Consider the following 27,967-nt stretch of genomic DNA (forward strand, 5'->3'; position numbering starts at 1 on the left):
AAAAAAATGTGTCCAGTGAATGGTCTGCCAAGTAACTGCTGACACTCCAACATTTGTAATTAGAAAAGCGGTCTGAGACCACCAGACTGACCAATAGTCTGCCAAGTAGACTGAGGAGCAGCTCTGCAGCAGGCCACTCTGGTTTATTGACTGTTGACAGCAGGTCTTGGACAAAGTTCTCAAACAATGGCCGATAGTCCTCCTCTCCCTGCTTACTCCCACATCTGAGAGAAATAGAGGAGGGAGGAAGAGGAGGTGGAAGATAAGATGGAAAGAGGAAGAGAAGAGGGGAAAAGGCAGCGACGTTGAGATTAATGGTAAAGATAAGAGAGGGTCAGGTAGGAAACAGGAACGGGACATGGTACTCCCCCACTGTAAAATCTATATATGTTTTATGCATCCTAATGTAAATGTATTAGTGTTTCCTTTGTTTGATATGTTGTGTAAAGCAATTTGCACAATTGGCTTGTTGTTGAAATGTGCTATAAAAAATTGCCTTCCCTTGCCTTGCAAAGTTTTGCAAACAGAAAGAAAGGAAACAGGTTATGTGCTCTTATTTAATAAAACACAGACAAGATAATACATACATATATTCTGGTGAATCATGCAGTAGACGTTTAGGTTACTAGTGTTAGTGTTCATCAGAGTATGGGCAGCAACAGTACAAGGATATAAATGTTTAAAGTAGAAAAGACATTACTTCTTGAGGAAGACTGAAAGGAAGTTCTGAGCGGTCCGCATGGCTATCTCATAGGAGTTGGTAATCACCAAATCCTGATCCAGCTGAGGATGGGGAAAGCAACAATGGGATTCATAAATTAGCAATGCTATGCGTTTGTACATGATATACTACTGCATGTAAACCTATTTCCACTATGTATTATTTTTATTTGAAAGTATAGAATAAATTCCTTTATTTGTATATTTACATTATTTCTCATATCTGCCCTGTGCAAATGTTATTTACAAAGCCTAAAAGAAATGTACATTTTATTAATATATTCCAATGTTCAATGCCCAAAAAACGATTAAATCATAATTATTTATATGACATGTAATCATCAAGTACATTTTCATGATTCTGACTAATTGCGCGTGCTTCTCTTTACCTTGCTGTCACACTCCTCCAAGGTTTCCTTGTCACAGGCTAAGTGGACTACACACTGGATGAGCTGAAGCACCAGAGCTGTCACCATCTGGATGTACATTGGCTCTCCCTCCTGGTCCGAGCTGTTCAGCCTGGGACACAACAAACCATTTTGACATCATGATGACATGTTCACTGTGCCATCCTTTCTGAGCATCGTTCTTTAATACTTTACAATGATTCTAGACCATTGAATCTGAAACACTTTTCCCACACGTTGTGAGCTTGTAGATCGGCTACAATGTTACTACTGATGACAATATCAGTTAATTTATAATGATGCAACAGTGGCTTCTATTTAAGTGTTCCAACTTTCCAGGAAAAAAGCATTTCCATTAGCTTGCAATCACAACAAAGATCTCATTGGAAGGCACATTTCCAAACAATTGACAGCCAACCTCTGAAAAAGAGCAAGTAGCAAGTGAAATGTTGCCATCTTATAGCAATAGTGAGGACCAATTATATGAAGATAAGGTTTAAAGTAGGTGATATGTTTCTTACGATGCCCTGTGAAAAGTCATGTACTCATCAAACCAGTAACCACATACCTGAAGTTCCTGAGGGACCGTTTGCTGGTGGGCAGTCTAGCAAGAGAAGTGAAGATCTCCTCCAGGATCAGTTGCCGATGCTTCTCATAGCGCGAGAAGACCTGGAGGTGGAAGACAGATGAGGTTGGTCTTAAACTTCATAGAAACTACTTGATTATCTGTTCAACAATTCCAGGGTTTTCCCTGGCTTTTGGGGGGTCTTAGGAGCTGACCTGTGTCGCTGGTAAATATGGGGCGGCTGGGCCACTTTGGCATTCATATTCAATCTTCCCTATTATTATGGCACATTGATCAAATATATGGTACACCAGGGATAATGCTACTCTGGACTGAAAGCTAGTCCTTGCTAGCCATCAGTGGTGATGAGGGGTACATAAATAATACTCCATTGTAGAGTGGACCTATAGTCTGCTACTGGTGCAGAAGCACAGAGACATTTTCCCATCCCACATTTGAACTAGAGACCATATTCTCAATCTCAACTCTCAATTCCTTTACCAATCGATCAACTCCAAAGTAAAGCTAGCGCTAGAATGCTTGGGTTTGTTTTCTCCGAGCTGAGAGAGTGTTGCCACATTTGCCAGATTCTGTAAGTGAAACAAGCGACCATGTCTAAGAAAACAAGCTCAAAAGCGACCAGTTTCATCACTTGGGCCCTATTACATCAGCTATTTTCAAAAAATAATCTCGAAAGCAAGCCCAAATAAGCAACTACACTTCAGAAAACAAGCCCAAACCACAAGCAAGCAGCAAACATGAATATTTACAAGCAATTTTTACAGGAAAACAAGCTCAATTTCGCTTATAACAAGCAGACCTGGCAACACACTGGCACACACAGATCAGTGTTTCAGACTACTTTGCATTAACAAAACACTGTTCTTTCGGCCGATCAGAGTTTGTGCTTAGTCTGTGCCAACTAAAAGACCATGTCTAAGAAAACAAGCTCAAAAGCGACCAGTTTCATCACTTGGGCCCTATTACATCAGCTATTTTCAAAAAATAATCTCGAAAGCTAGCCCAAATAAGCAACTACACTTCAGAAAACAAGCCCAAACCACAAGCAAGCAGCAAACATGAATATTTACAAGCAATTTTTACAGGAAAACAAGCTCAATTTCGCTTATAACAAGCAGACCTGGCAACACACTGGCACACACAGATCAGTGTTTCAGACTACTTTGCATTAACAAAACACTGTTCTTTCGGCCGATCAGAGTTTGTGCTTTGTCTGTGCCAACTAAATGCAACATACTGCCAGTCTGAACGAGTTGGAAAGAGTCTCTTGTTGTCTGCTTGGTAGATAGCCACCTTTAGAAGTTATAAAACACCAAAAAAGATTGACCACCATTGGTCTGCTATTATACTTGGCACAAAAGAAATGTTTTAGAATACTTACTGCTGTAACCAGTTTGATGGCACACAACTGAAGCTCACTGACATTCTCCACAAAGAATGGAGTGATCCCCATTGAAGAAACCTGAAACAAAGCATAGGCAATAAGGGAGAAAATAAGGGAGAAAAGTGAGTTGAGGAGAGAAGTTAATAACTATTAATATTATCTTCTTTCCATTTTAAGTCTGTTTGGTCAAACAATTGATAAGTGCTATCATTGGATTGCGTCCAGTAGTTACCTGGAGGATGGTGGTATCTGTGAGCAGTTGAATCTCTAGCAGCTCAGCGATGTTGGTGACAATGTCACACACTTTGTTGTAGAGCATAATGATCACACGCTGTTTATGTGTAGAGCATTTTGCTCGCTTCGCTCTGGAACTCAATATACCACCTGTAAATGGAAGTAATTTTCAAGCTTAGTTTCTCTGGACGAACAAAGTAGAACCTTTTCTGCAATAAAACTCATGCAGACTACTCTGTAGGGAAAAAAAGGGTGGTACTGGTTATTTTGCCCTATTCTCACCTCCGTGAGGGTCAACCCTGTAGACGGGGTCATACTGTGGATACAGTGTGTTTTGCAGGTGAAACTTGGTGTACTGCAGCACGCGCTCTATAACATCTTCTATGTACACGGCCTTGGGCATGCGTGTTGAGGTCATGATGTTGAGTGCAGTCAGACAAGCGTCAGCCGACTTGGTGACTCTCTCCATGATCAGGTCTCTCCAAAGCCTCTCCTCATCTTCTCCATCGTGGTCCTGAGCAGACGTAAAAACTCAATTAAGAAATTGTTTAACCTTTCTAGTCTTTGACCCACATGCTATACGTTTTCTGTGTAAAGATCTTGCTCACTGAAGTCTGTATTTTCGTATGCATTTTTTAAATCCATCATCTGATAAAAATCTTCAGCTTCAAAACAATGCAACATTATAGACCAGATGATTGCAAAAAAAACGGGTATGACGTTTTTTTATGATGGACGATAATTTTGGGAGCAGTCTGTAAACGTGTTTGACACAATGTGAGGTTGTATTTATTTTAACGTGCAACAACTTCAGATGAAAATTCTGGCTCAGTGGGCAAGCTCCAAACTGTATGAAGAGAAGCATAGTTAAAGTAGATTAGTAAGAGGGGCTCACAGGGTTCATCATGGTGGTGAGCTTGGATCCATCCTGGATGTTCTTCTCCAGAATGTTCAGTAGCTTAACCAGTTTGTCTGACGGGATCTGCAACAATAGAGAGGAAGTTAGGAGGAGGTACCCCGACATCTGAACCACTAACCCTGGACAAGGAGAAACCAAACATCCATCTACTGGACAGTTAAACTGTCAAAAAAAAAATTTAGGACATAAACAAGTGCAATATAAGTGGATGGTAAATAAACAACCCAAAGCCCTACCAAAGCTTCGTTTTGCTTTGGAGCTAAGTTGTAAATGAAGAATTACAGTATATACTGTATATATCTACTTGGATCTAAGTAGTACCTTGCTGGAGATGCCCATAGCCTTAATCTTGGCCGACTCGCTGCCGAGCTCGCTCAACTGGTGTTTGCCTAACAACAGTTCCTGAGGGATGTCATCGTCATCTGTTGAGAGACAGAGACACACACACACACACACACACACACACACACACACACACACACACACACACACACACACACACACACACAGAGAGAGAGACACACAATATGATCAATTTTAATGTAATAAATTATTTTCTGTCAGCTCTTCAAGCGGGGCTGGCTATTTGTGAATATTATTTGGAAACTAATACTGATGCCTTTATTGAAAGCAAACAGAATTTCTTCAATAAAAGGCTATACTTATAAGCTACTTTAATGAAACATGAACCATTCAACAGAATTGTGACCAAATAACTATTAAAATGTAAAACATAATGACATTTACCTGCATTATTAAAGTCCATGTCCTCGAGATTCTCCAGTATGTTATCGATACTGTTCAAGAACCTCTTGAACGTTGAAGAGTCCATCAGTTCTTCTTGGGTCAACTTGGGTTCATAAGCTTTCCTTTTCTTCTGCTTCTGCTTCTCCTTCATCTTTCTGGCAACTGAGACATCATGACAAAAGAAAACGGCTCTAGGTTTGGTTTGGATTTATAACTTTTGTAGGTTCTGTGCATTCCATCTTGAATGGAAAGATACAAAATCCATCTGACATTCATGCCATATTAATTGCAATAGAACAAGAAGCATAGCGGTCATAAATACAGTTACAGACACTGACCTTCACTCATGCTGGGTGGCGGCGAGTCCTCATCGGAGGAATCCCGGTAGCGGCTGCCTGAGCCTCGCCGGCCGTCTCGGATGCCTCCACTTTTCCGATGTTCCCCTGAACCACGACGCTCCCTAGGCTCCTCAGTCTCCCAGGCCTTGTCCCCTTTGTCACGCCCCCGATGGCGCTTCCTTGCAGCTGCAAATACAAAAATATAAAGGTCAGGCTAAGCTTTCAATGAAGTCAACAATTAGCATTGGGAACGGCTTTGATAGAATGGACAATTAATCAAAATGAGGTTGAGACTCGAGGCTAGTGACCATTACTATAATCAACCTGCCTAATTAGTGTGGTTTATAAAAGATCACATTTCAGTGCAGATGGGCAAAAAACATTGCACACGTATTTCAGTTTCTGCCATTTTGTACTACTTGCAATGGTATCTTTTTTCTCCAATACTAGAAAGACAATAAAATCTTCAAGTTGAGAATAAAGATCCACTACTTACAGAACTCAATGTGAGAAGACCTTTTAAGCAGATACTCACATTCTCCTTCCTCATCTGAGCTGACCTCTGCATACTTGGGCTTCTCAGTGACACAGCTTCGTTTCCTCTTGTTCATCTTGACCCTTTCACAGAGTGGCATAGTGGACTCAATTTCTGCCAGCAGTTCTGGGGGAAGGTCCTTCAGAACACTTGGGTCCATACCACCTGTTGGTTAAGACAGGATGTCACGTTTTAGGTACACATACGTATACATGTCAAATTCAAAACAACTTTGTTAATCCTACGGGCAATTACTTACGAGCAGCTTGTACGAAGAGAAACAGAGTAACATACAAATACATACGGCTAAATGCAGAACAAAATCCATAATGTTAGGGTAAATAACCTTGTTAAACAATAAAGACCTGATAAAACAATCCCAACAATAACTCTTGTGAGGAAGCTGGGATAAATAGCATTTCTACAACATGTGGTGCAATCAATGCTACACATTTGTGGAGGGACTTCTGGGCAGAAGTAAAAGTGCTTGAAGCCCCTCAAAACATAATTCCAATTTGGGGTTGACAGGATGGTGTGTTTATAATAAATATGCTCTGCCCAGAAATCTCTTAAAGTAATTAGAGGCAAACAACATAAATCAAGTATCAAACCTCTGTTAGGTGGTCACACAGAGGAATGTACTTGAAAGAACATATCCAGAAGAAGCCCAAATGCTAGCTGGCTTTAGCGGACTTGCTGGTTGCATCAAGAATGCAGATATATTTATTTCACTCAGATGGTCTTAAAATAGATTTGAACAATGTTGCAGTCTATCTTTTACTGTGAGGCTGTGAAACGAGCAGATAAAACACAAGCTCACAAATGTGTTGTCGGCCAGAGGCCTTCCTTTGTTTACACTTAAAAGTCCCCAATGCATTCATGCCTGATAACAATATCACAATCATGGAGAGAGATGTCACTGTCTGAGTGACCAAGGACATGTCTTTGATTCCCCTGCAAGCTGCCAGCAGATCATCACTGCTGTACTATCACAATATTATCCATATTTTCCCAATATATTGTTTCAGCTTTTCTATAATAATTCCTAATTTCTTTCTCTGGTATTTTTTAACAGTTTGCAGAGCTGACTAGTAAACAGGCGCTGCAACTAGTACTATTCGTCACATTTCCCTCATTGGCTCAAGGTCAGCCAATGACAGTTCGCGAGTAGCTTCCCACGTCCTCTCAGAATATGGCATCTAACAAATAGGCAGCATATGGTATGTAAACATGACAGATGCGATACCATATTTGGCCACTGTATACATCTTTTTTTAATAGATATTTTTCTTTTCGTTGCAAAAACAGTGCAGGGCGAACCGTCCGGTTTGGTTTTAAACTGAAAACCGCTGCACCCCTAGTGTCCACACAGACGGATACTAAAAAGAAAGCGTGTGGCAGTTCATTAAGTCAGAGCAACTGTAAAAGACATCTCTATCTGTACAATCTAAGCAAGCTTGTAAGAGGGCAAAGTTTGTTTCGGCCAGTGTTTTTACTGTTTTCTCTCGTCACTTACAGGTGGGCTTGCTGAAATACTGTACAGTAAATGGTCACTGATTTATTGTTAGCACCGCCAGTTGCTGAATTTTTTACATTTACATTTCAACTATGAATGAAGAAGAGAGGTGCTACAGCGTAGCCACTAGCCACACACTCTCCAACACACATACGTCACAGACACTAACACGAGGGCGATACACCGCCATTACAAAAGATTGAGAGATTGGAACAGAAGTTCTATGTGTGGAACAATAATTAAATTAAGTCAATTTATCAATGTAAAATGCAACTGTGCCACACCAAATTGGCCTACCACCACTACAACACAAATGCACATTTGAAGCCAGATTTGAGTGATACAGCCATGGCTTCCTCCTGAGAGTTTAGTGGGATCTCCTGGTGCAAGATGCAGGTGGACAGCAACGCAATCAAAACACCAGATTGATCCATACACAGAGCAGTTGTTGCACATTTCAGAGAGCTCAACAACACTGCTGGATGCCACTCCAGCTGTCAGTTAATCAAGAGCCCTAGTGTCTGACAGTTTTGTTCGTTTTCGGTCACAGCACAAAAGCAACACAGGCACTTACAGAAACAGCACCACAGGCAGAAACCACATCAGCAAAACCAGCCAGAACACACAGCTTAATTGAATATGGTTGTACAAGGTTGAATTCAGTTCATGTACCGCTAGAACTGTGATGGGCAAACGCTCTTGCCAGGCTAAAGTGGTGAGAATACCCAAACAAGATTTTCCATAACAGCAGAATTTTAAAATTTGATTTGATGCACATCCCTGGGATGAATGCTGACATGGGTGAAGCAGAGCTGGAGGAATTATCTCTGCAAGTACAAGGGCAACACGAGATGGGTAATGCCCGATTTAGATTTGGTTACTTGGAAGATAGCAGTTCTACAAGCTGAGCTTGTATATCTGCCATTTCCAGTGTGTCAAACAGGTGCACAATCAGTATAAATCAGGCGTTACAGTTCAAGGTCGGAGGTACACATTTTCTCCCGGATGATTAGCATTACAGTCAGAACCTCTCACTGATGTAGAAACACACACACTCCGCCACAAAAGAAAAAGCAGATTATGTGATCCTCATTGCCACCTGCATCTCCCAGCCATGTCAAAGGCAGTATTCTTGTATCTCTAAAGTCAGGTTTACATCTGGCATGAGCATCCAGTTCATCCATCTTGTTGCAAATGCATGTCATCTGTTGCTCAGCCCATATTTATCCTCAGTCGGAGTTGTAATGCGGAGAGTATAACACTTGTTGCAGAATCAAAGGTACAATTTTGTAGCTACCAGGGGGACTGTGCATGAAAAAAATAACTTGCTGCCAGTGGTAAAAGGGCAAGAAGCGATACACAACTGTAGTTAATCCTGTGTACATCCTCGCTTCCGCCACCATGAGGTCCATAGACACACTGGGTTAAAACCTAAGAGCAGCCTAGACCCTCAAGTACACTCCCTCCCTTGTGATTAAAATCACTACCAGATAAACACCAAGGCAATGAAAGTTACAAGTTAAAGGTGAACACAAACAAACATTCTGAAGAACAAAGATAAGCCCCTAAGCAAAGATGTTTAGGAGAGCACATTGAGCAAAAATAAGAAAGACTGTGAAAGTTTGTCCTTACTTTTGCCGGACTTCCCTGAGAGCCTATTCCTTCCAGACCTGCTATGCCTGATGATCCTCTGGACCTGCTCAATGGAAAGCTTCTTCAACACCACCACAGGCTTAGGCCTCTTCTTAAAAGCCTCTATCAGACCTAGCCTCTCCAGCCTAACATTGGGTTGGGCCCAGGCTTGGGGTACTGTTGCCATTGGGGTACTGTTACCATCCTTGTCATGTTTCACCTGAGAAAAAGAGGAAAGAAATGCGGTTAAGAGGTCCATATTGTAGAAACGTTTGACTATTTTGTACAATATTTGAAAGACAGAAATAAAAGGTATTCATCTAAATGGTAAACAATGGATACAGCTGCACATTAGACAGGATATTACATGTCTAATGTGCAAAAATAGGTCAAGGTTAGTGATTATTATGTTAGTATCCAACATCTTATGGGAAGATTAAGGACAAATCACTTTTGGCTGAACTAATTTAATGTATTTCCACCTATTTCACAACAGGTGGTTAGGCTACGTGTCTGAGAAGTTAACCAAATTATCTCCCAATATGTCAATACTAACCATCCTTTCGAAAACAAAGTCGTAAAGGAGAATTTCGGACTAGCCGTTTTACCACGTTAATCTGATGTTGTGATATCCCAGAACAATCAGTAAAAAAAAACATCTCGAGTCCTCTGCACCTCCAATCGTGTGCACTGGGATTTTACGCTAAATCGCTTATTTGTATTTCTCGACAATTCCTGTTTCTTGTTTACATATGTACTTCATAATGGTGGACTGGAGATGTGTCCACGGAGTGTTGTCTATAGAGCAGTGAAGATTGACGTCATTTACACATCCTGTTCTGGTTCGTTTTCCCCCCCCCCCCCCATTCTGAATTCCCATCGACCTTTTTCACATTGCATCATATAAGAACTGTGATCCAAACATAAATAAATGATCTCAGCGATTTGACTCACATGGATGTGAAGAATCAACTGATGGTGAGAAAAGAGAAAACGCTAATGTTACTGTCGCCGAATTAGTTAAATTTTCTCTAGACTGACAGACTGACTATCATAAACCAGAGACATCTCCCCGACAATATCATGGAGACCGTTTGTTTATTTTTGGACCACAAAGCTTATGAGACGATTTTAAGATGACTCAATGTTATTCTCCATAGAGAAATTACTTCTGTGAACCGGGGGATGAGTGAGTCACGTCATGACTTCGTTGCTCTATAATGGACTGGCGTAAAGAGGCGAACTGTCGCTATATCCCACCCCCTGCGGTCAAAGCTAACTTGCTAGAAATATATATATTTTTCCCCTTTTTTTATCTCTACCACTGGTTAATGGATTGCGCAACATCAGATTACCGTATGAAAAACACTCCTCCGGAATTCCCCTTTAAAAATGTCAATGATTCAAAATGAAAACTGAAGCAAATGAGCAGTTGCATGATTTTGGTTAAATGGGTTTGCAGGCAGTAGTGGTATAATAATCAGTGAGTACGTATTTCTTTGGATCAGTCCAGATCACCTTAGGGATCTGGAAATTTTTCAACGCTCCACTCTGTCCTCCCAGGAGGTGAGCGGGAAACGAGTCTGGAATCTTGCCACTAGAACCAGAGGACGCCGGCTTAGGCCCAGGCCCGTCTGGCCTGCTGCTACCCCGGCCAGGATCTCCAGAAGAAGAGGACCGGTACCCAGGCCTGTCTCGATCATTCCGGAAGCGGTCCTCAGGCGACCGCCGATCCCGACTGTCTTTACCGGTTTCGCTTCGATGCCTTTTCTCTTTGTCAGAGTCTCTGTCCCTGTCTCGCCCGTGTTCCCCGCGGCTGGGCGGCTTGATCGGCTCCACCCTTCTTTCCGAGGAGGGCTTCCCATCATGCCGGTGCCTTGGTGTGTCTCGACTATCTCGTCTGCCATCGTGTTTATCCAATCGGTTCTTGATCACTTCTGGCCGTCCGTCTGGTTTCAGCCGCAGAACAGTGTCAGAACCTTCTGCTGCTGCGGGACCACTAGCTGGTTCTTCAGGCCAGCGCTGGGCCTCCAGGGCTGGGATAGGGGCAGCCAGACAGGGGTCTAGCTGGCCGTCAGCCCTGCCTGCATGCTGGAGGTCGATGCTCACCATGAGGGGAGGACGGCTTGCTCCATTGCCAGCAGCGGAGGCCTCTTGAGGGGTCAGCTTGCCGGCGTTACCTCCTCCTGCCGATCCACTGCCTGGGGCTCCAGTGGGGCCCCCTGGCCCTCCTGCTCCCGGTTCCAGGGGGAAATTGTCCTGCTTCCTCTTCTTTAATGGCTTGTCTGAAGAGAGAGTGGAAAAATTACCAAAGGGCAAGAAAGAATGAAATAAACAAAGAGAAATCAGATCAGACCGTTGACAACGAAACCCCCTGAAATTCTAATGCTGATCATAATAGAATAATCAGGTGGCTGGATCAGAATTACTGGTGCTTTCCCAACACAAAAAACAGGTATGCCAAAGTTTGAGCACCACTGATTGCGACCATTAGGTCGCAAGTTACTATGAAAACCTCCATTAGGTGTCTGTCTGTCCCTCCGTCAGTTCCTCTGTCTGTCCGCCACGCCACGTTACACTTTTGGCCTTACTTTTATCTTATCTGTAAAGCGATGCTACACGTTAGCTTATAGATCTGCTATTTTCACTAGTTTGGGTCACAGGGAGACATTACATTTCCCTTTTGGGTCTCGAGCTAAAAGGTTTGGGAACCACTGCTCTAACACATACCTATAAATAGTCAACTGGAGAAACTAATAATGATAATAATAACTAATAACTAATAATTTCATCCAGAGCTGTATGTGTATTCCATTGCGTGTCCTACATACCTTTGTCTTGGACCTCCTTGGAGCACTTCTCATTGGCCGACTCTCGTTCTATCCTCTCGATCTCAGCCAGGGCATCCAACTCAGTCTCATCATAAGGGGAGGAGGGAGGCTGGAGGCCACTGGCGCCCCCTGTCTGCTGGGAGGCCTGCTGCTGCCGGGCTCCCAGGTTCTGCTGGAGAACAGGTACCTGCTGAAAACCCAGCTCTGTCTCCATGTTCTCCGAGTTCTGGTCCATGCCTGGCACAGCGTCCCCTGGGGAAGATTGTAAATTACAGTCATAAGTTGCTTTGTTGGGGGCGGGGGGAGGGTACTTACTGTATGTGTTCAAGCAGTATACACTGCTTTGAACACATACTGTATCCCATTTCAATTCAATTTTATTAGAGTGTCAAATCATAACAGGTTATGAGAGTGCTCTTGGCACAAGCATTTCATTGTATGTCTATACCTGTATGGAGATGCATTTGACTAATAAACCTGAACCTGAACCTAACTCAAGAAACTTTACATAGGCTAAAGAGCGAATTCAGTAAGTGAATATTTCACTTAATGATGTTGTACATTTCCAGGAAGTTTAGGTTAGCAAAGTTGTGCCGTAATTCATTATATACTGACGTTATAGACTGGCAGCATGAAGTCTAAGATCCACATGGGAGCTAGTTGTTATAAGACTTACTTTTTTAAGGGCATTTTCTTTCATCACATAATAAACATTATGAAGTCATGGGAGGTGTGTAATAGAAGTATGGTACACATGGGACATTGGACGCCAAGCTGAGCCAAATCAAACTCTGAAATGGACTTTACATTTGAAAGTTGTTTTACAAGAAACTTACCTGGTGGGTCAGACTCATTGGACTTGACCCTGGATAGCTTGAGCGTGAGTTTGGTGGAGTCCTTGTTTGGAGAGCTTACAATGTCATACATGTCTTTCTCCTCTTTCACCGCAGGGCCTTTCTTCCTCTGTTGGAGCTGCTGTTTCTGGTCTCCTTCCCTCGGTGAAGCAGCATAGGGAGGGGGCGACTGCAGAATCAGCGGGGGACGAGAACCCGCTGAGAGAGAACAAGGACAAGGTGAAGAAGAGTCATCGTTTCAGAGGCAACATACAAAAGGGGCGCTGAGATCAGGTGAAATACTGTCACAATAATAAAAAATGTTTGTGACATACAGACCACTAAAGAAAAAAAACAAACAAAGGATGATCCAAGAACCTTGGAGAATCCTTAAGGCATGATTACATCTAACTGCTCTTTATTTGTGCACATTTTGTGATTCATGTGAACTGTAAAGAACAGATTCTGCTGTTCTTATAGTGAGAGGATAAGTCTATTTGTGCTTACATTTGGGTGTTCCATCACTCCCGGCCGGGGAACAGCCAGACTGTGGCGACCTCAGAGGAAAGGAAGCATTCCTCATAGCCGAGTCTCCCTCCTGGACACAGACCACAAACACACACACACACACACACACACACACACACACACACACACGCAAGCTGAAAGGCCTGAGCATAAAACAATTCCAACGCCCAAGACTAAAGGCAACTTTTAACCGTACATATTTTTGGACGACGTCGGTGGCAGAAAAAGTTTGCTGCCGAAGGGAGCCATCGGCAGCTTTTCGGCAAGAGACGCTTGCCGTCGATAAAGCCGTCGGGACCCACCGATGAGAAACTGGACATGTTCGGTCGTTTGCTGTCTTTTTGTAGGAGACGCAGGGGGTTGTAGAATGGACCTTTAGTTTGCTACTGCTGCAAAACCAAGCCTAAATAAGCCAGAGTAATTTTCCTGTCGCACATTTTAACTAAATAGCATATTCACAATCTCAACTCTCAATTTCCTAAACAAATCAACTCCAAAGCAACGCTAGTAATGGTGCTATGGAGAGAGAAATCACCGCATCGCACCATTTGTTTGCTACGAGGCTGAAGTGTGTTGCCACATCTCACACATTTTGCGAGTGAAACAAGCAAACTGGTTTATGAAAACAAGCCCAAAAGAAGCGACCATTTTTACCACTTTAGTCCTATTACAACAGCTTTTTATTTTAATAATCTTGAAAACAAGACCCAGATAAACAACTACACTAAGGAAAATAAACATTAACAAAAGCAACCCACAACTATGAATATTTACAAGCTACTTTACAGGAAGACCTAAAGTCGCTTATAATGAGCAGACCTGGCAACAGACTGGCAAACAGAGATCAATGCAAAAACAATGTTTTTGCATTGATTAGAGTTTGTGCTTAGTTTGTGCCACTAACTGCCACCAACTGCCAGTCTGCCATGAGTTGGAAAGAGTTTCTTGTAGGCTGTTTGGTGTGGAGACACCTTAAGAGTGACCACAGAATCGAGGCAACTCAGACGCAGGCCAAAATATCCATCCTCAATAAAGACTCAACTCTCTTACCTCGTTGCCCAGTCGGTGCACAATGTTCAGGTAGTCCTCAGTGCCATGTCTGTCTGGGTGGTGGTTGGCAGCATTGGCCATCTGACCAGACACCTTGCCCTCATGGATGTTTCTTATGCCACCAGGAACCATTGGGCTGGCCACAGATACTGGTAGATAACAGAGGATACGTGTTTATAGAGGGGATCAGAATCTCTAGGGGAGAAATCTCTTGATTATCAGAGACCCTGAGCACAGTAAAAATCCTCTCCCACATGTAATCCCCATCATTACTGAATAAAACAAAACCAGCAAAGTTTGTATGTTACCACATAAGATTAATTTGACAGGTAGAGGGTATCTAAAGCACATGAGAATAGGCATTTGGAGACAATACATTATGTTATTTGGGATGAAAAGAAATCAGAAATCCTCTACTGCACTCATACCGTCATAGCTACTGCTAACAAACCGTTCCAATCTACAACCTCACACATGCATGCTCTCTCTCCACCGGCAACTCCCTACCCACATAACCTACACACTGCACTATTCATTCAAGAGCTATGCTACTTTTATAACATCAGGAAATGCTGAGTGGAAAGTTAGTCATTAAATAGAATGTGAAATGTACTCAAGTTATTGTTTATAATCCATGCATGTAAAAACATTCATCTCTTAGTTACACCAACATTGTTCTTACAAAGCAGTTTAATGTAAGGCACTACTTGTCGGGGGCGTTTGGGATATTTCACGCAAATCATTCTAAAAGTGCCATATTTTGCACAGATGTAGCTCAGGGCATGCTCTAATGATTTAGCTAGGGCGCCCGAGTCGGCGACCTTCGGTGTCGCCACAGCGGCCAAATCAAGTTGGGCTCCCATTGACTTTCTATACAGAAAGTCAAAAATGTATACAACATTTTTTTTTCTGGGTATTTAAGTAGGATCTGAGGGGTCTAACTAGGGGTTTGTCATGATGCTGAATCCATTGCAAGCATTTGTTTTGCACAAAAAACATTCCTTGGGCTATAAATGGCCTATAAAAGGCCTAGGGTTTTTTTCTCGTGCTAATCAGTCAGTCTGCGAAATTTTGCACAAATGTAGCCCAGGGCATGCTCTAATGATTTAGCTAGGGCGCCCGAGTCGGCAACCTTCGGGGACGCCACAGCTCCAGAAAACACCCACAAAACTCTGAAAAGTGATGACTCATCACTTTTCATCACTAAACCATCGTTTTCTGGGGCCATGTATATCCCAAGGAATGTTTTTTGTGCAAAACAAATGCTTGCAATGGATTCAGCATCATGACAAACCCCTAGTTAGACCCCTCACATCCTACTTAAATACCCAGTTTTGTTTTTCTGGGTATTTTCCTCCTGTATTGAAAGTCGATGGGAGCCCAACTTGATTTGGCCACTGTGGCGACCCCGAATGTCCCAGACTCGGGCGCCCTAGCTACATCATTAGAGCATACCCTGGGCTACATCTGTGCAAAATCTGGCGCTTTTAGACTAATTAGCACGAAATTACCATGTCATCTCCCTAACGCCCCCGACTATACAGCATTCTGACACTTTCATTCCCATTCCAACAGCGAGGGAAATGTTACGTACCATTATGCAAGGTTGAGAGTGGCAAGATTGACTGAGTGAAATACAACGGCAATCAACACCTGCTATTGTTCCAAAATGACGGCAATATGGAACATCGCCAGTGGATTACCGGCTTTACATGCCAGCGGGAAATGGGCTTATTACACGGCGGACCAATTGGATCTATGCCAGAACAAACCAATCATATGCATTTTATCCTACATATTACTTAGTACTTGCAGCAGCATCTGCTTCACATGCATCCATGCCATGTCTCCATATCCAACATGCACTCACATACACATTCACACACACTCCCATCACCTTGCTGTATCTGTTGGTGCTGGTTGTAGCTGGGTGGTTGTTGGTGGGGGTACTGCTGCATGTAGCCAGTGGCGGGGCTCTGAGGAGTGTAGGGGCTGGGCACTGGACTGTTCTGCTGGCCCATGTTGTATCTGCTGCTGGAGCCGCTTTGGGGAGACACAAAACGACTGGGGAGAGTGAAGGAATGGGGAAGAGGGTGGAGGAAGAAGAGTAGTGGACATTTGTTTTTTTTATTGTTTTGGGGGAGTATTTATATCTTAAAAAAAACATGCTATAGACACCATTAAAAAAAAAATCAATAGGACTAGGTATTGAATTGGATACTGTTAAAGGGATCAGGTAAAGAGGAACTGAAAAAGTGAACTGAAAACAACTGTTGGAACAAATTAGCCCTGGGGGAAAGGTGGCACTTAAAATGATAAGTACCGTATTAGACCGAATATAACAGAATATTTTATTCTATAAAACACATCCTCAAAATATGGGGTTGTATTATATTTGAAGTCTAGACATTTTCGCCAGAGAGATACGTTATGTATCTTTCAGGACCTTTAGCGTGGAAGTTTAAACCAAACAGTAAATGAAGCTAATGCTGGCTGCCTAGTAGCCTATGGTTCCCGTTTACAAATGAGCGTCGCATCTGAATGACGAAAACGGGCCGCTGAGCTTGATGGGAAAAGTAGTGTTTTTTATTCCCCAGCAGTATGCAGTATGGACTGTATTCTATTCTGATACACATTATGAGGAGACGATTTTCAGTATGAATTGGTTAATGCAATACAATACAGCAGAATGTTATCTCTGTATGAGCTTTCCTATAATAATTTTACAATAAAAATGTTTTTCTTTATAAATAACTTATAATATATAATAATATATAATATTTTGTCTTCAACATATTTTTTTCCAAAAATGATAATTGAAAAATATGGGTCGTCTTATAATCAGAGTCGTATAATATTCAGGCTAATACGGTAAGTACGGTCATTGACCGTGCCATTCAGCATTCAACACATGCTGCCTTACCTTGATGGATTTGGAGAAACCTGCTGGAAGTTCCCAGACTGGGCCGGGCTATGCATGGAATTCTGGGACATCTTGTACGGTGGTACCAGTGGCTGCTGCATGACTTCTGCTTAGGGAAAGGAAAAACAAACTAGTTCAGATGGAGCCATTATATTGGCCAACAACAAGAAAAAAGCAGAGTTGGAAATCTATATAAAAGTGCTTCTTCTTGTCTGTGTCTTGCCATACTTTTCTCCCTGAAGATGCCAGGGTTCCTGGCCAACATGGTCTGCAGCAGCAGTGGTGCATCTCCCTCTGGCTCATCACTACCCAGGTTGTCCTTTAGCTCTCTGGAATTCCAATACAGAGTAAAGGTTTAATCGTATTGTTCAAATAGAAAGCAAAATGTGTCAAACAATGGATTAAGAATGAAAGCAATCAACAGGTGCTGCACAGTATCTGCAGTCTGTGTGCACTACATTCAACACCAAAGTTCCAGTGAAACTGTGAGGTTAATGCTGGAGATCCTAATTCATTAACTGATGGTATATAGATAAACTTTGTTGGGGAAGAGCTCTCTAGGATTGTTGCCCCTTTGTTGTGCTTTCTAATTTGTTCGCTCTCTTTCAGCAAGTTTACAGTAATCCAGTGACATCACCCGTCACACGTTTAACTTATTCTCTGCCATTCGCGGAATTTTGTGTTTTGCCAGTGGATGGTGCTGTTTGCTAGCCTATGGGTCACCAATATTTCAGATTCCACTGGATGTCACCTGACACGTCGATGATGTAACTGGAACCAAAAAAAAAGAATGGTTTCCCTTTTTTTAGGAATTAAAAGAAGGGGAGGGGGAAGCCATAGTGTATGTGTATGGGACAACGAGCTAGACGCAAGGTTGAAGCGGAAGCCTCTATCTTTCTAGTTTATCGTCGCGGCACGATTATTTTCCGAATCTAACACCCGTGGGCGTCTCTTGAGCCCACGCGTCGCGGATCAGAGCAGCACTGGATATTCAGCGATCTTTAAAGGTTTGGTGAAAAAACGCTCTGAATCCTGGCAGAGAACAAGTTCAAATAGACCGGGAAAGTTTTTATTTTAAGATATTCTTTAAAAAAATAAAATGTGGGGTCGCCAAAAGAATAAAATAAAATGGGGTTGCGGTATAAAAATGTTTGAGATCCCCTCTAGATGCACCACCATCTTTATTGTCAGTTTGATGTTTTTGCAGTTACCTCTCCCCACATAGATAAAATATATGGACTGTAACTTTAAGGCTATTATCCCAATGATTGTTACACCATGGTTTGTTTTGGTGAAACCAAAGACACAGCAGCACTTTTGGATCAGTCATTTTAATACAAGTTGTGTTCTGTAGCTCGATAAAAAGCAGTTGTTTTCAAAGGGAGATTTGGCAATTGAATCGAAGGGGAAGATAAATGCTGCGTCCGTCCATGTGTGACTACTGGCCTACCATCTTCGTCTTATGACCAAACATGAATAAACATAAATAACAAATAACCACCATTACTTATCCACCATTTCCGCCACACGTGACATGAGCCTGTACAGGGCCTTTTCTCATTAACTTCTAATTAAAGCAGCGGTTCTCAGTGGGTCCCGACCCAAAGTGAGGTCGCGGGAAGGTGCCATTGGGGTCGCCCATTGGCAAACAAAAAAACGATGAATATATTTTAATTAAGAAACGCTTAAAACAAGTGAGGTTTTTGCGACCAGCGTGAAGCTAACGGAGCAACGGACGCTCCTCTCCCTCTTAACACACACACACACAAACACACACACACACACACAGATCCGCCCCCAACAACAAGTAGACTAGCTAGCAGAACAGTTTTCCTCCTCCAAGGTGGAAAGACTGGTGGTGATGCAAGGTTAGCAGACACATTCACATTCACAAGCACTAAGCCCTTGTAAGCAGAGGCTTAGAGAGTAGACACAAACTGATTTTAACTGTTCATAAACGATCTTCCTAGAATTATTTTGGTTCCATCTGTACCCTCACAAAGTGTTAAATTTCGATCGCGACGCAATGTAACATTACCGACCGGCTCGCTCGGAGTGTGGAGATCATTCCAGACACAGACAACCAGACCAGTTATCGAGAGTTTGATCACAAAATTCTTGTTGCATTATAAGTTGCAATATGTACTACTAGCAACATATTCTGGCTAAATGCTTATGAGGGATGGTACGAAAAATCCCTCATAATATGGGGTTGTGCTAGAAAAATGTTTCAGAACCCCTGAATTAAAGCATTGGATCAGGAAATTGCCCATTCTGGCAGAGGGGCTTAAGGGGAAAGGGGTCTTTTCACCTGCAACAGAGAGCATTGCAAAGAGGACAGACCTAATTTCAGGTTCAGAATCTTTTTCCCATGGCACTGCGCTGGCCCGCCAAGTCGTGGGCACATTCAAGACAGTCATGGACGTTTCGTGAGATGAAACATCCATGGACAAATGGCACATGAGCCGAATGGCCAGTCAAGTTTGCACTTATCAATAAATGAAACTTGGCCTGGAGACAAAATGTTTTAAATCATTTGAATCTCTCAAGTCATCTGCATCTTTGCACCACAATTTTCTCAAAATCGCATTTTAGAAATCTTGTAAAGAACATCAGGGAAAGCATATATTGTATATTGCATCTATATTTACCGAAGGTAAATGCAATAATATTTTGATACCTACTTATAGCCTATAAATAAGTCATTAAGCTTGACTAAAATGGTGTGCCAATGTTAAAACAAACCAGTGTCACATTCTACCAGTTATGGACTATAGAAAAGTGTAATAGATTCAATACCATGCATAGCTTGGTGGCAGCCAATAGACCGTTTGTCAGCCTTCTGATTGGTCCCTGAGACTCCCTGACTGGCCAACCAGAAAAAAACATTCACTTTTTGCTATCGGGGGTGGAGTTTGTGCAGTGGAGAATGTTGCTTCAGCCTTTCAAAAACTGTCCGCAGTGCGCGACACGGAGATCGGCCGGTACGGTGATAGCGACGGCAAGCGTCAAGCGATCTCGCTCATCATAACGAATAAGCTTCAACAAACTAGTTCACATGTACCTTATCAATGGTCTAAGAGTCACGATTGGGTACATATAATTTAAATGGGCAGAATTACGAAAAGCCAGCCTATTATGTGAGGAGAAACATTCTCTCTGTCCTCTTCCTAGTACCCAAGATGCAATGCGCTTCTCTTTCTATCTTTGATCCAGAGGATTAAACTAATTAAAACATTTATTTTTCGGGGGAAAACTACTGTTTTGCTATGTAATTACTGTACCTTTTTCTTCCCTTTTTATTAATATCACGTAGATGTGTTTTTTGTGGTACTTTATATAGCTGTAATGAGGCTATGAAGGGAAAAAAAATCGCATCCACTACCACTATAAAAGAATCTGCAAAGAGGATTCTGTCCCACTGGGATTAAACAAATTAAAACATATATTTTCGGGTAAATCCCCTGTTTTGCAATGTAACTACTGTACCTTTGTCTTCCCTTTTTATTAATATCACCTAGGTGTTTTTCCTTTGGTACTTTATATAGCTGTAATGAGGCTTTGAAGGGAAAAAAAATCCCATCCACCTCCACTATAAAAACAATCTGCCCAGGGTTAATGTCCCATCATAGTAACAGGGCAGAATGGGGCGGGATTTGCAAAAGGGTTTATTCTCCTTCGATGAGAACAGCATTTGTTCCAAGCATCCTAATGGGCCGTACAGAAACTGGAAGCTTGATTCCTCGGACAAACCTGACAAATTTGGTACCCTATTCTACAGCTGAATAATATACTGCAACATCATATTGCTATTGTGAAATAGCAATATTTAGTCTAATACTATTGTGATAGCTTATTGTAGATATCTTTTCTAGGAGTCAAAGGCTACATTTCAGTGAAGTGATACAATTTCCTGAACTGTTCCGAGTGAATGAACAATGAATGCCTCTGTTTTGTCCTCATATCCACGTTAAACATAATTGTTACTCTAAGATCACCACCAATTGATTTGCCTTCACAGGGAGATTAATTAGTAAGATAAATTAGAGGCATCTAACTCCTGGCAAAATACTAGAGGAAATGCACGAAGAGTTATGAAACCGTTTACTACTATCCATGTTATCTCCATACCAAACCCAAACAATTTCTCAGATCAAAACACCAAAATGATGGTGTCAATTGGTTTGCTTCTTGTTGTGATACTTATATGAGGAAAATATTACATTACTATGACAACCCTAACAGAGATTCCTGCTCATATACTCACATGTGTTCTGTGGAGACCTGGTTGAGGCCGTGGGCAAGCTGAGAGGCCAGGTTCTCATCCCGACAGGCCAGCAGGCAGGTGACGTCCTCCGCGATCCTCCCATTGTACAGCAGGCTCTTAGTGGTGGTGGCCGGGAGAGGGGAGGGCAGGGGCAGCTGGTTCAACACTGAGGCAGCGAGAGAGAGAAAAGATGAATGAGATAGATGAGTGATGAGGGGGAAAGCCAGAAAGAACACAGGGAGGAAGAGAAAATTGTGAAAAGGAGGTAGACACAGACGGGAATGAATATGCAATCAAATTTGTATATTTAAATTAACCTGTTATGGCATTTTCCCGCTCATATTTTAGACCACATGTGAGGCTGGTGACTGTAAGAGTGTTTGTAAATGGGATGTTTTTGTTTCACTCACAGTCTGTGAGGCTAGCGATCCCAGCAAGAGTGGTGATGGGAACATGAGGCATATCCCCATTCATGCTGAAGGTGGGGGAGTGTGTCGATACACAGGTAGATCAGGGGGGTCGATGGACGACACACCCGTCCTCACATCTCCTGACACCTGGGAGAAAATGTCAGAGGAAAGGCAGGAATTAAGTGGGATGAGGAGGTCGCATTTAGGGGGAAAAGAATATACAAGGGATGGAAAGAGTGGGAGAAGGAAATTGTAGAGATAAAATGAATAAACAAAGTGAAGATAGTAAACAGGACACAGTGGTTGCAGATGTTAGACTGAAATATTCCACTTCTTCTAATCAACTGACCACAGACATCAGCCTAATCTCTTATATTTAAATCTGATTTAATTGAAATGTGTCTCCGGTTAACATTTAACTGGTTGCATAACATTTCAACAACAATTTTCAAACGGTATACCATCTATCAATGCAACAGCTTATTTTCTTAATCACATATTTATTCAAATAGAAAAGCTTGCTTTTTGTTTCATTTGAGATGGTCTGCTGATGCAATCACAATATTAATATAGTACATCTTAGTCTATTCCTGTTTGTTTACCTTCTGTAGTGTAGGTACATGCAACAACATTGTGCAGTTTAACATTTAAGAAAGGAGCACAACATAAGAGATTCTACACAGATGAGGGTTCTACACAGGTGAAGAGATGATATGCATTTAATTTCAATAGCAGTAGTTCGCTATAATGACACAGAAACAAGAGATAAGCAAGCCATCCTGTTTTGTCCTATAGCTGAAACCAGGCTATGCATGTGCATACCAAAATTCTACTAAAACATTAAATTAATATTTGGTTGCTGCAATGAAAGCCTGGCATCTCTGATACACATTAACTACATGAGCTACTTGTAAATAAAGTGGCATGTTAGAGCCCTATGATGCGTTCAAATTGACCTCCCACCCTGAGGGAGGGAGGTAGAAGAAAGGGGAGAATCTGGTTGCAATTTTCTAAATATCTACATGCAATGCAACCCACGCTTTAAGGAAAAGACATGAAAAACTGGGATGCTGCATGAGCCTGGTTTCCACAATGAAGCAAATGAGACTAGCTAGGAGATTTCTTATTCAATGCTTTTTTTTTTTGCATATGGTTGTCAATATAGAGGCAATGCAACAATAGGTCTAATGATATGTTACATATTCTGAATCTGCTCTCCTACATCAAAATAAGCCTTGCTCTAAAGAATCTCAATTGAGTGCTTATGGCTACCTAGATGATTGCCACAGGTTGCTGGTAGAAATACCTTTCTGAAGAACTCTGTTCAGTCTTGGTTGGACCCACTGACATTTCAGAGAAAAGTCCTACTCCTATAGAAAAGAAAATGATTTGGTTCACACGTTTCCTTTGGACAATTACCAATGCCCTGTCAGTAGCAATTAGGCTAAACATCAAACCAGTGCATTATTACAAAACACACATTACATTGATTGACAAACATGCATGGGATATCATCCGCAATATAGTGTAGTAGATGTGTTAGTGCACTGCACGTCAGATGTAAAAGGTATATGAATACTATAGAAAATGTCTGCATAAACATTAAACACATGCATGGGATTTTAATTAGCAGCAATAAAGTGTAGGAAGTCTAGATGTGATAGTGTAGTACATGTGTTCGTGCACATCAGATGCAAAAGATATTACAGAAAAAGGCATGCATAAACAACTAAATCACACACTTGGTGTAGCTTATGCTGTGTCAACAGAACATAAGCAAGCATCTTATTTCAGACTCATTCACCAAGGACACATTTGAAATGCTCAAACTCCATAAGCATGGCCATGTATACAGTAGGATGGATAATGTAAACAAAACCAGCTACAGCTAGCTTTCGGACGCCTTTCAGCCCTCTCTCTCTCTCTCTCTCTCTCTCTCTCTCTCTCTAGGCAGCGAGGGGCTTGGCTGACAGCTGTGAGACTGACAGGCAGGAGGCAGCACAAAGGAACAGATGCACTGTGATGGTGGTGGCGGTAGTGGAGGGGGGCTGCATCCTCCTGTAGCTAACAGTTACCATATTTAATTAGCACGCTGGCTATTGGCTAACATTACGGCAGTGGGCGAGCGAGCCACACGAATGTTTGTTGTGGTGGAGACGCAGCAACATTTGCGTGGCAGAGCGTCATTTCTCGTGTAAAAACATTGCCTTGCCTGCTCAGACGTAGCTCACGTTGGCTAAATGTTGCTTTGCTCAGTCAGTTGCAGTGGGAGGTCAAAACACTTCAAAACATGACACCAAAACCAAATCAAAACTACATTAGCCAAGCCAACCAATCTCGCAAATTCAAAACATAGCCTGTTTGAATCGATCACACGACAAACATACAAACCTAGAAACCCACCAACGACCATCCACCTGGTTTAAGTTGCAGAAGCAACGCGCTGCACGCTATTTTGCAAGAAAAAACGACCAGGGCTGCCATGAAGTTATCTTTGCTGTGGAGCTACCGTTAGTAGCAGCTATTAACAGTGGCGCTAACAGCAGCTAACTACGCTCCCTGCCTGGCTGCTAACAACAATAGTCGAGCTTTTGCGGCTGGGTGGTTGACACTGCACTGTTGTTGATTAGCCACTGGCGCTATCCGTCGAAAGATAAACAAGCTAACGAAAAAAACATCAACTAAGGGAACCACTGTGCAAGCGGGATATGGTTAGCTAACCTTATGTTAGCTAAAAAGAGAGGCAGGGGATCCTCGGGCTCCACAAATGACATCCAGTCTGAGGCCGCGAGCCTCGGCGCAGCTAAATCTCGCGTAGTGGCGGAAAGTAACTACAAGTACATGTACTCGAGTACAGTACTCAAGTAAACTTTTGAGTTATTTGTGCTTTATTTGAATGTTTCCAATTTCCAATACTTGTGCTTCTACTCCACTACATCTCGGATCCACATGTTGTACTTTTTTACTCCACTAAATGTATTTGAAAACTTTAGTTACTTTGTCGATTAATTATTGTTATTATTACAAAACATATATGAACCACTTCAGCATCCCTATATATACACATTTGAGCCATTTGAAAATAGCCGATCTACAAGCTCACAGTGCGTCGCGAATCGACGCATTGTGAGCTTGGAGATCTGCTTGTTTTCAAAAGATGTTTACACATTTGAAACTTGAAATGAGACATTCTGCATACTGAGCACTTTCTACTTTTGGTACTTTAAGCACATTGTTATGCCAATACTTTAGCACGTTTACACAAGTACATTATGAATTCCGGACGTTTACTCTGTAACCGTATTTTTACATTGCAGTAATTGATACTTTTACTTGAGTAAAATCATTTAGTACTTTTTCCACCACTGATCTCGCGGTAGCTAGACCCCAGGTCTATGGAAGACTCCCGGGCTAGCCAACGCGAGATTACAGCGGGGCAGCAAAAACACACCTAACGCTAGCAGCTCGGCTAGTCGGGTTAGCTTCCGTTACCCTTTCAAATCAACGGCAGAACGGCGCTATACGCTGGTACGCAGCGCCCACATTTATCCAGAAAAGCGTTAATTAGCCCGATTAGGAAGGCCCAATGCATCGAGGTGGATGGAACGGGTGATAATGTATTAATGTAGTATGTACCTTCGGATGTTGCGTTCAAAGGGAAGGAGGGGAGGGGGGGGGGTGTTTCAGCTCGATCCGTGTCCGTGTATCTCTAGCTCCCCCTTTCTTCTCTCTCGCAGCTCGCAGAAAGGAACTCGGCTGGCTCCGCCAGGCTAACAAGCTAGCCTGTCAGCTAGCTCGCTAAGCTATCAACAATAATCCGGGTCGCTCCGATTCGCTCTTCTGCCGCCACGCAAAGGGTGAACGTTTCGGCGTAGACGCACAAGGGAACATTCGTTCTTCGGTGTCTTAGCCGGTCCACGGCGACATAAATAAAGAGCGTGGCCAATTTCTCCTCCCAGCTAGATGATAATATGTGACGATTGTTGCGATGATCGAGAGGCTCTCCTCCTCTCGCACAGAACAAAATGCCGACCGGAAGTCGGGCCGTCTGACTGGAGCGAACATCTCAGGAGTGACTCCCTCCATCGGCGCCAAACGAAATGCCATGCCGCGCACGTGCCTGTTATGGACACTAGAGGGCGCTGTAACATAACATTCAGATAGGGGTCTTCAACGTTTTCAGGGATAGTTTTGATTGATTGAAGACTTTATTAGAAGTTTGCATAGGAAAAGGTACAGTTTCATGACGGTACAGTTCACTGGTACAAGGTCTACTAAAAGGAGATCCATGAAAAGACTAAGCTTATTTCCACAGGAAACCATTAAAGTATATCATATAACATTGAAGTATGGACGTTGGGGCTCAACCAGCGAGAGCCATATGACTCTGGCTTATAACTCCAGGAGAGACATAACCTCCGCATATTAGCATCCTCTCCTGGTAGTTATAATTTATGGCTAACACCGCACCACATAAAAATATTTACATTTTCCATTACACAAAAGTACCCCTCTATCGGTATGAAACAAATTGACCCTTTTAACTGTGATTATAATACAATATAAATTTGTATTACTATCCTAAATTATAATACACTATAGTGGATTATAACTGTGATTATAATACACTATATAGTATTAATGTATTACTATGATAATATAATACACTATAATAGATTATAATAGTGGTTATAACACAATATAATCTATTATCATGTATTACAACTATATCCTGGTGGTCTAAATGAAAAGTCAATGAGTGATCAGTCATTATGAAGTGTTTGGCCCTGTTTGGCCTAGCTCAGACCTACTCTAGATTAGATACTTTTTAGTACCACGTTTAGTACCACTTTCACACCACTCTACCCAGGTCCTTGTAGTGGAAAACCTGGCACAAGTGGGCGGTGTGGTGTGGAGTGATGTGGTGTTGGGCCTGTGGAAAAGGGGCTTATAACTATATACTTTTATAAAACTTTTATAAATAGCTATATCCCTTTAATAATGTGGAAAACACATTTTGTGAAAAGAAGTGTGTTGACCTTGTACTTTTCCTATGCAAACTTCTAAATAAAAACTTTGATCAATCAATCCCTGCACAGCAAGGTCTGCAGCAGGTGCTTGAATGAGTAGCCTAGAGGCTTGGGCAAACACCTCCCATGGACTGTGTATAATAAGTCCAAGTCACCTTGTCCTAATGGCTGGTTGGTCTCTCCCGGGCCTTCCCTCTTTTGGCTTCCTTTCCCAGCACCTGCACCCCCATAGACAGATCCGCTATGGGCAGACAGGACAGACAGGACACCCTGCCTGGTTAACCCTTTCTCTCCACGGGTGTCCCTGTCCTGACCTCGGCCCCGGCACCTGTCCATTATCGCTTTCCTCTCTCGCCGGCCAGGTCTCTCTCCTCTGCCCCCAATCTCTCTAACTCAGCTCCTTTCTGGCTTGGTTAAATGGTCGTCCCATAGCTTGACAACAAGACCTCGGTGTATATATGTGATATTACGTTTTGTCAAATCATATATATTGACGGTGATGTCCAGGGACGTGCTGGCCATTGGGAAAAGCGGGACAACTCCCGAACGGCCGGTTCATTCCCGGCCGGTCCAGGCCGGCCATTAGGAAAAAAAATCAAAATAAAATGTCGGCCTTCGTTCCATTTTGGGGGCTGTGCAGCCAACAAAGTAAATCGTCACTGTCGGGCAGAAACCTCGTATCTCTCGTAAGTTTCAAATGTATAATTTTTTTCGCAAAGCCCTGCTTCATCATACAAGGCTGTTGCACAAAAGTAGTGAAAACAGCAGATCTACAAGCACACAACGCCTCGCGGTGCGAGGCGTCCCTGGTGATGTCATAGTTTGTCAACTCATAGAGGACATCTGTCGTCGTGTTTACACCGCTCACTTCGCACGGGTGAGATTTTTTGTATTATTATCTTGTCAGATTGTATTGTGTTAGCACTGTCTCTGCAGAACATGTCCCTGTCCCAACAACATTTTGGTGCTTACTGCTTGTACCTATGAGGTAGCCTATGAATAAGTGACTATAATAAATCCCTCTGATTCTTGATTCTGTCCTCCCCTCTTGCAGTGTCCTAAATTATAAATAGCGTA

General features: G+C 42.4%; 1 protein-coding gene across 2 annotated transcripts in view; it reads right to left on the reverse strand.

Moving 5' to 3' along the window:
• Positions 1-25,824, reverse strand: part of LOC308295054 (nipped-B-like protein A) — a 37,358-nt gene extending 11,534 nt beyond the window's left edge. Inside the window, exons 1-25 of one of the 2 annotated variants that reach the window (XM_080738000.1) lie at positions 25,497-25,824; positions 23,167-23,230; positions 21,861-22,007; positions 21,451-21,616; positions 17,412-17,512; positions 17,184-17,289; positions 16,158-16,324; positions 14,261-14,409; positions 13,190-13,280; positions 12,686-12,901; positions 11,850-12,101; positions 10,537-11,303; positions 9,019-9,238; positions 5,871-6,035; positions 5,336-5,521; positions 4,998-5,159; positions 4,572-4,672; positions 4,227-4,313; positions 3,614-3,845; positions 3,330-3,481; positions 3,095-3,175; positions 1,696-1,796; positions 1,110-1,239; positions 701-783; positions 92-224 (exon numbers count right to left, since the gene is read on the reverse strand). In XM_080738000.1, coding sequence (XP_080594126.1) covers positions 92-224; positions 701-783; positions 1,110-1,239; positions 1,696-1,796; positions 3,095-3,175; positions 3,330-3,481; positions 3,614-3,845; positions 4,227-4,313; positions 4,572-4,672; positions 4,998-5,159; positions 5,336-5,521; positions 5,871-6,035; positions 9,019-9,238; positions 10,537-11,303; positions 11,850-12,101; positions 12,686-12,901; positions 13,190-13,280; positions 14,261-14,409; positions 16,158-16,324; positions 17,184-17,289; positions 17,412-17,512; positions 21,451-21,616; positions 21,861-21,924 — 3,912 coding nt within the window. In that variant the 5' untranslated portion in view covers positions 21,925-22,007; positions 23,167-23,230; positions 25,497-25,824. Of the gene's footprint in view, positions 1-91; positions 225-700; positions 784-1,109; positions 1,240-1,695; positions 1,797-3,094; positions 3,176-3,329; positions 3,482-3,613; positions 3,846-4,226; positions 4,314-4,571; positions 4,673-4,997; positions 5,160-5,335; positions 5,522-5,870; positions 6,036-9,018; positions 9,239-10,536; positions 11,304-11,849; positions 12,102-12,685; positions 12,902-13,189; positions 13,281-14,260; positions 14,410-16,157; positions 16,325-17,183; positions 17,293-17,411; positions 17,513-21,450; positions 21,617-21,860; positions 22,008-23,166; positions 23,231-25,496 lie in introns of both variants that reach the window. The other variant, XM_080737999.1, reaches the window with a different exon arrangement.
• Positions 25,825-27,967: the final 2,143 nt, after the last annotated feature.

The sequence above is a fragment of the Nannobrachium achirus genome, assembly GCF_963921795.1.
Source record: "Nannobrachium achirus genome assembly, chromosome: 12".
In the NCBI taxonomy this organism is placed as follows: Eukaryota; Metazoa; Chordata; class Actinopteri; order Myctophiformes; family Myctophidae; genus Nannobrachium; species Nannobrachium achirus.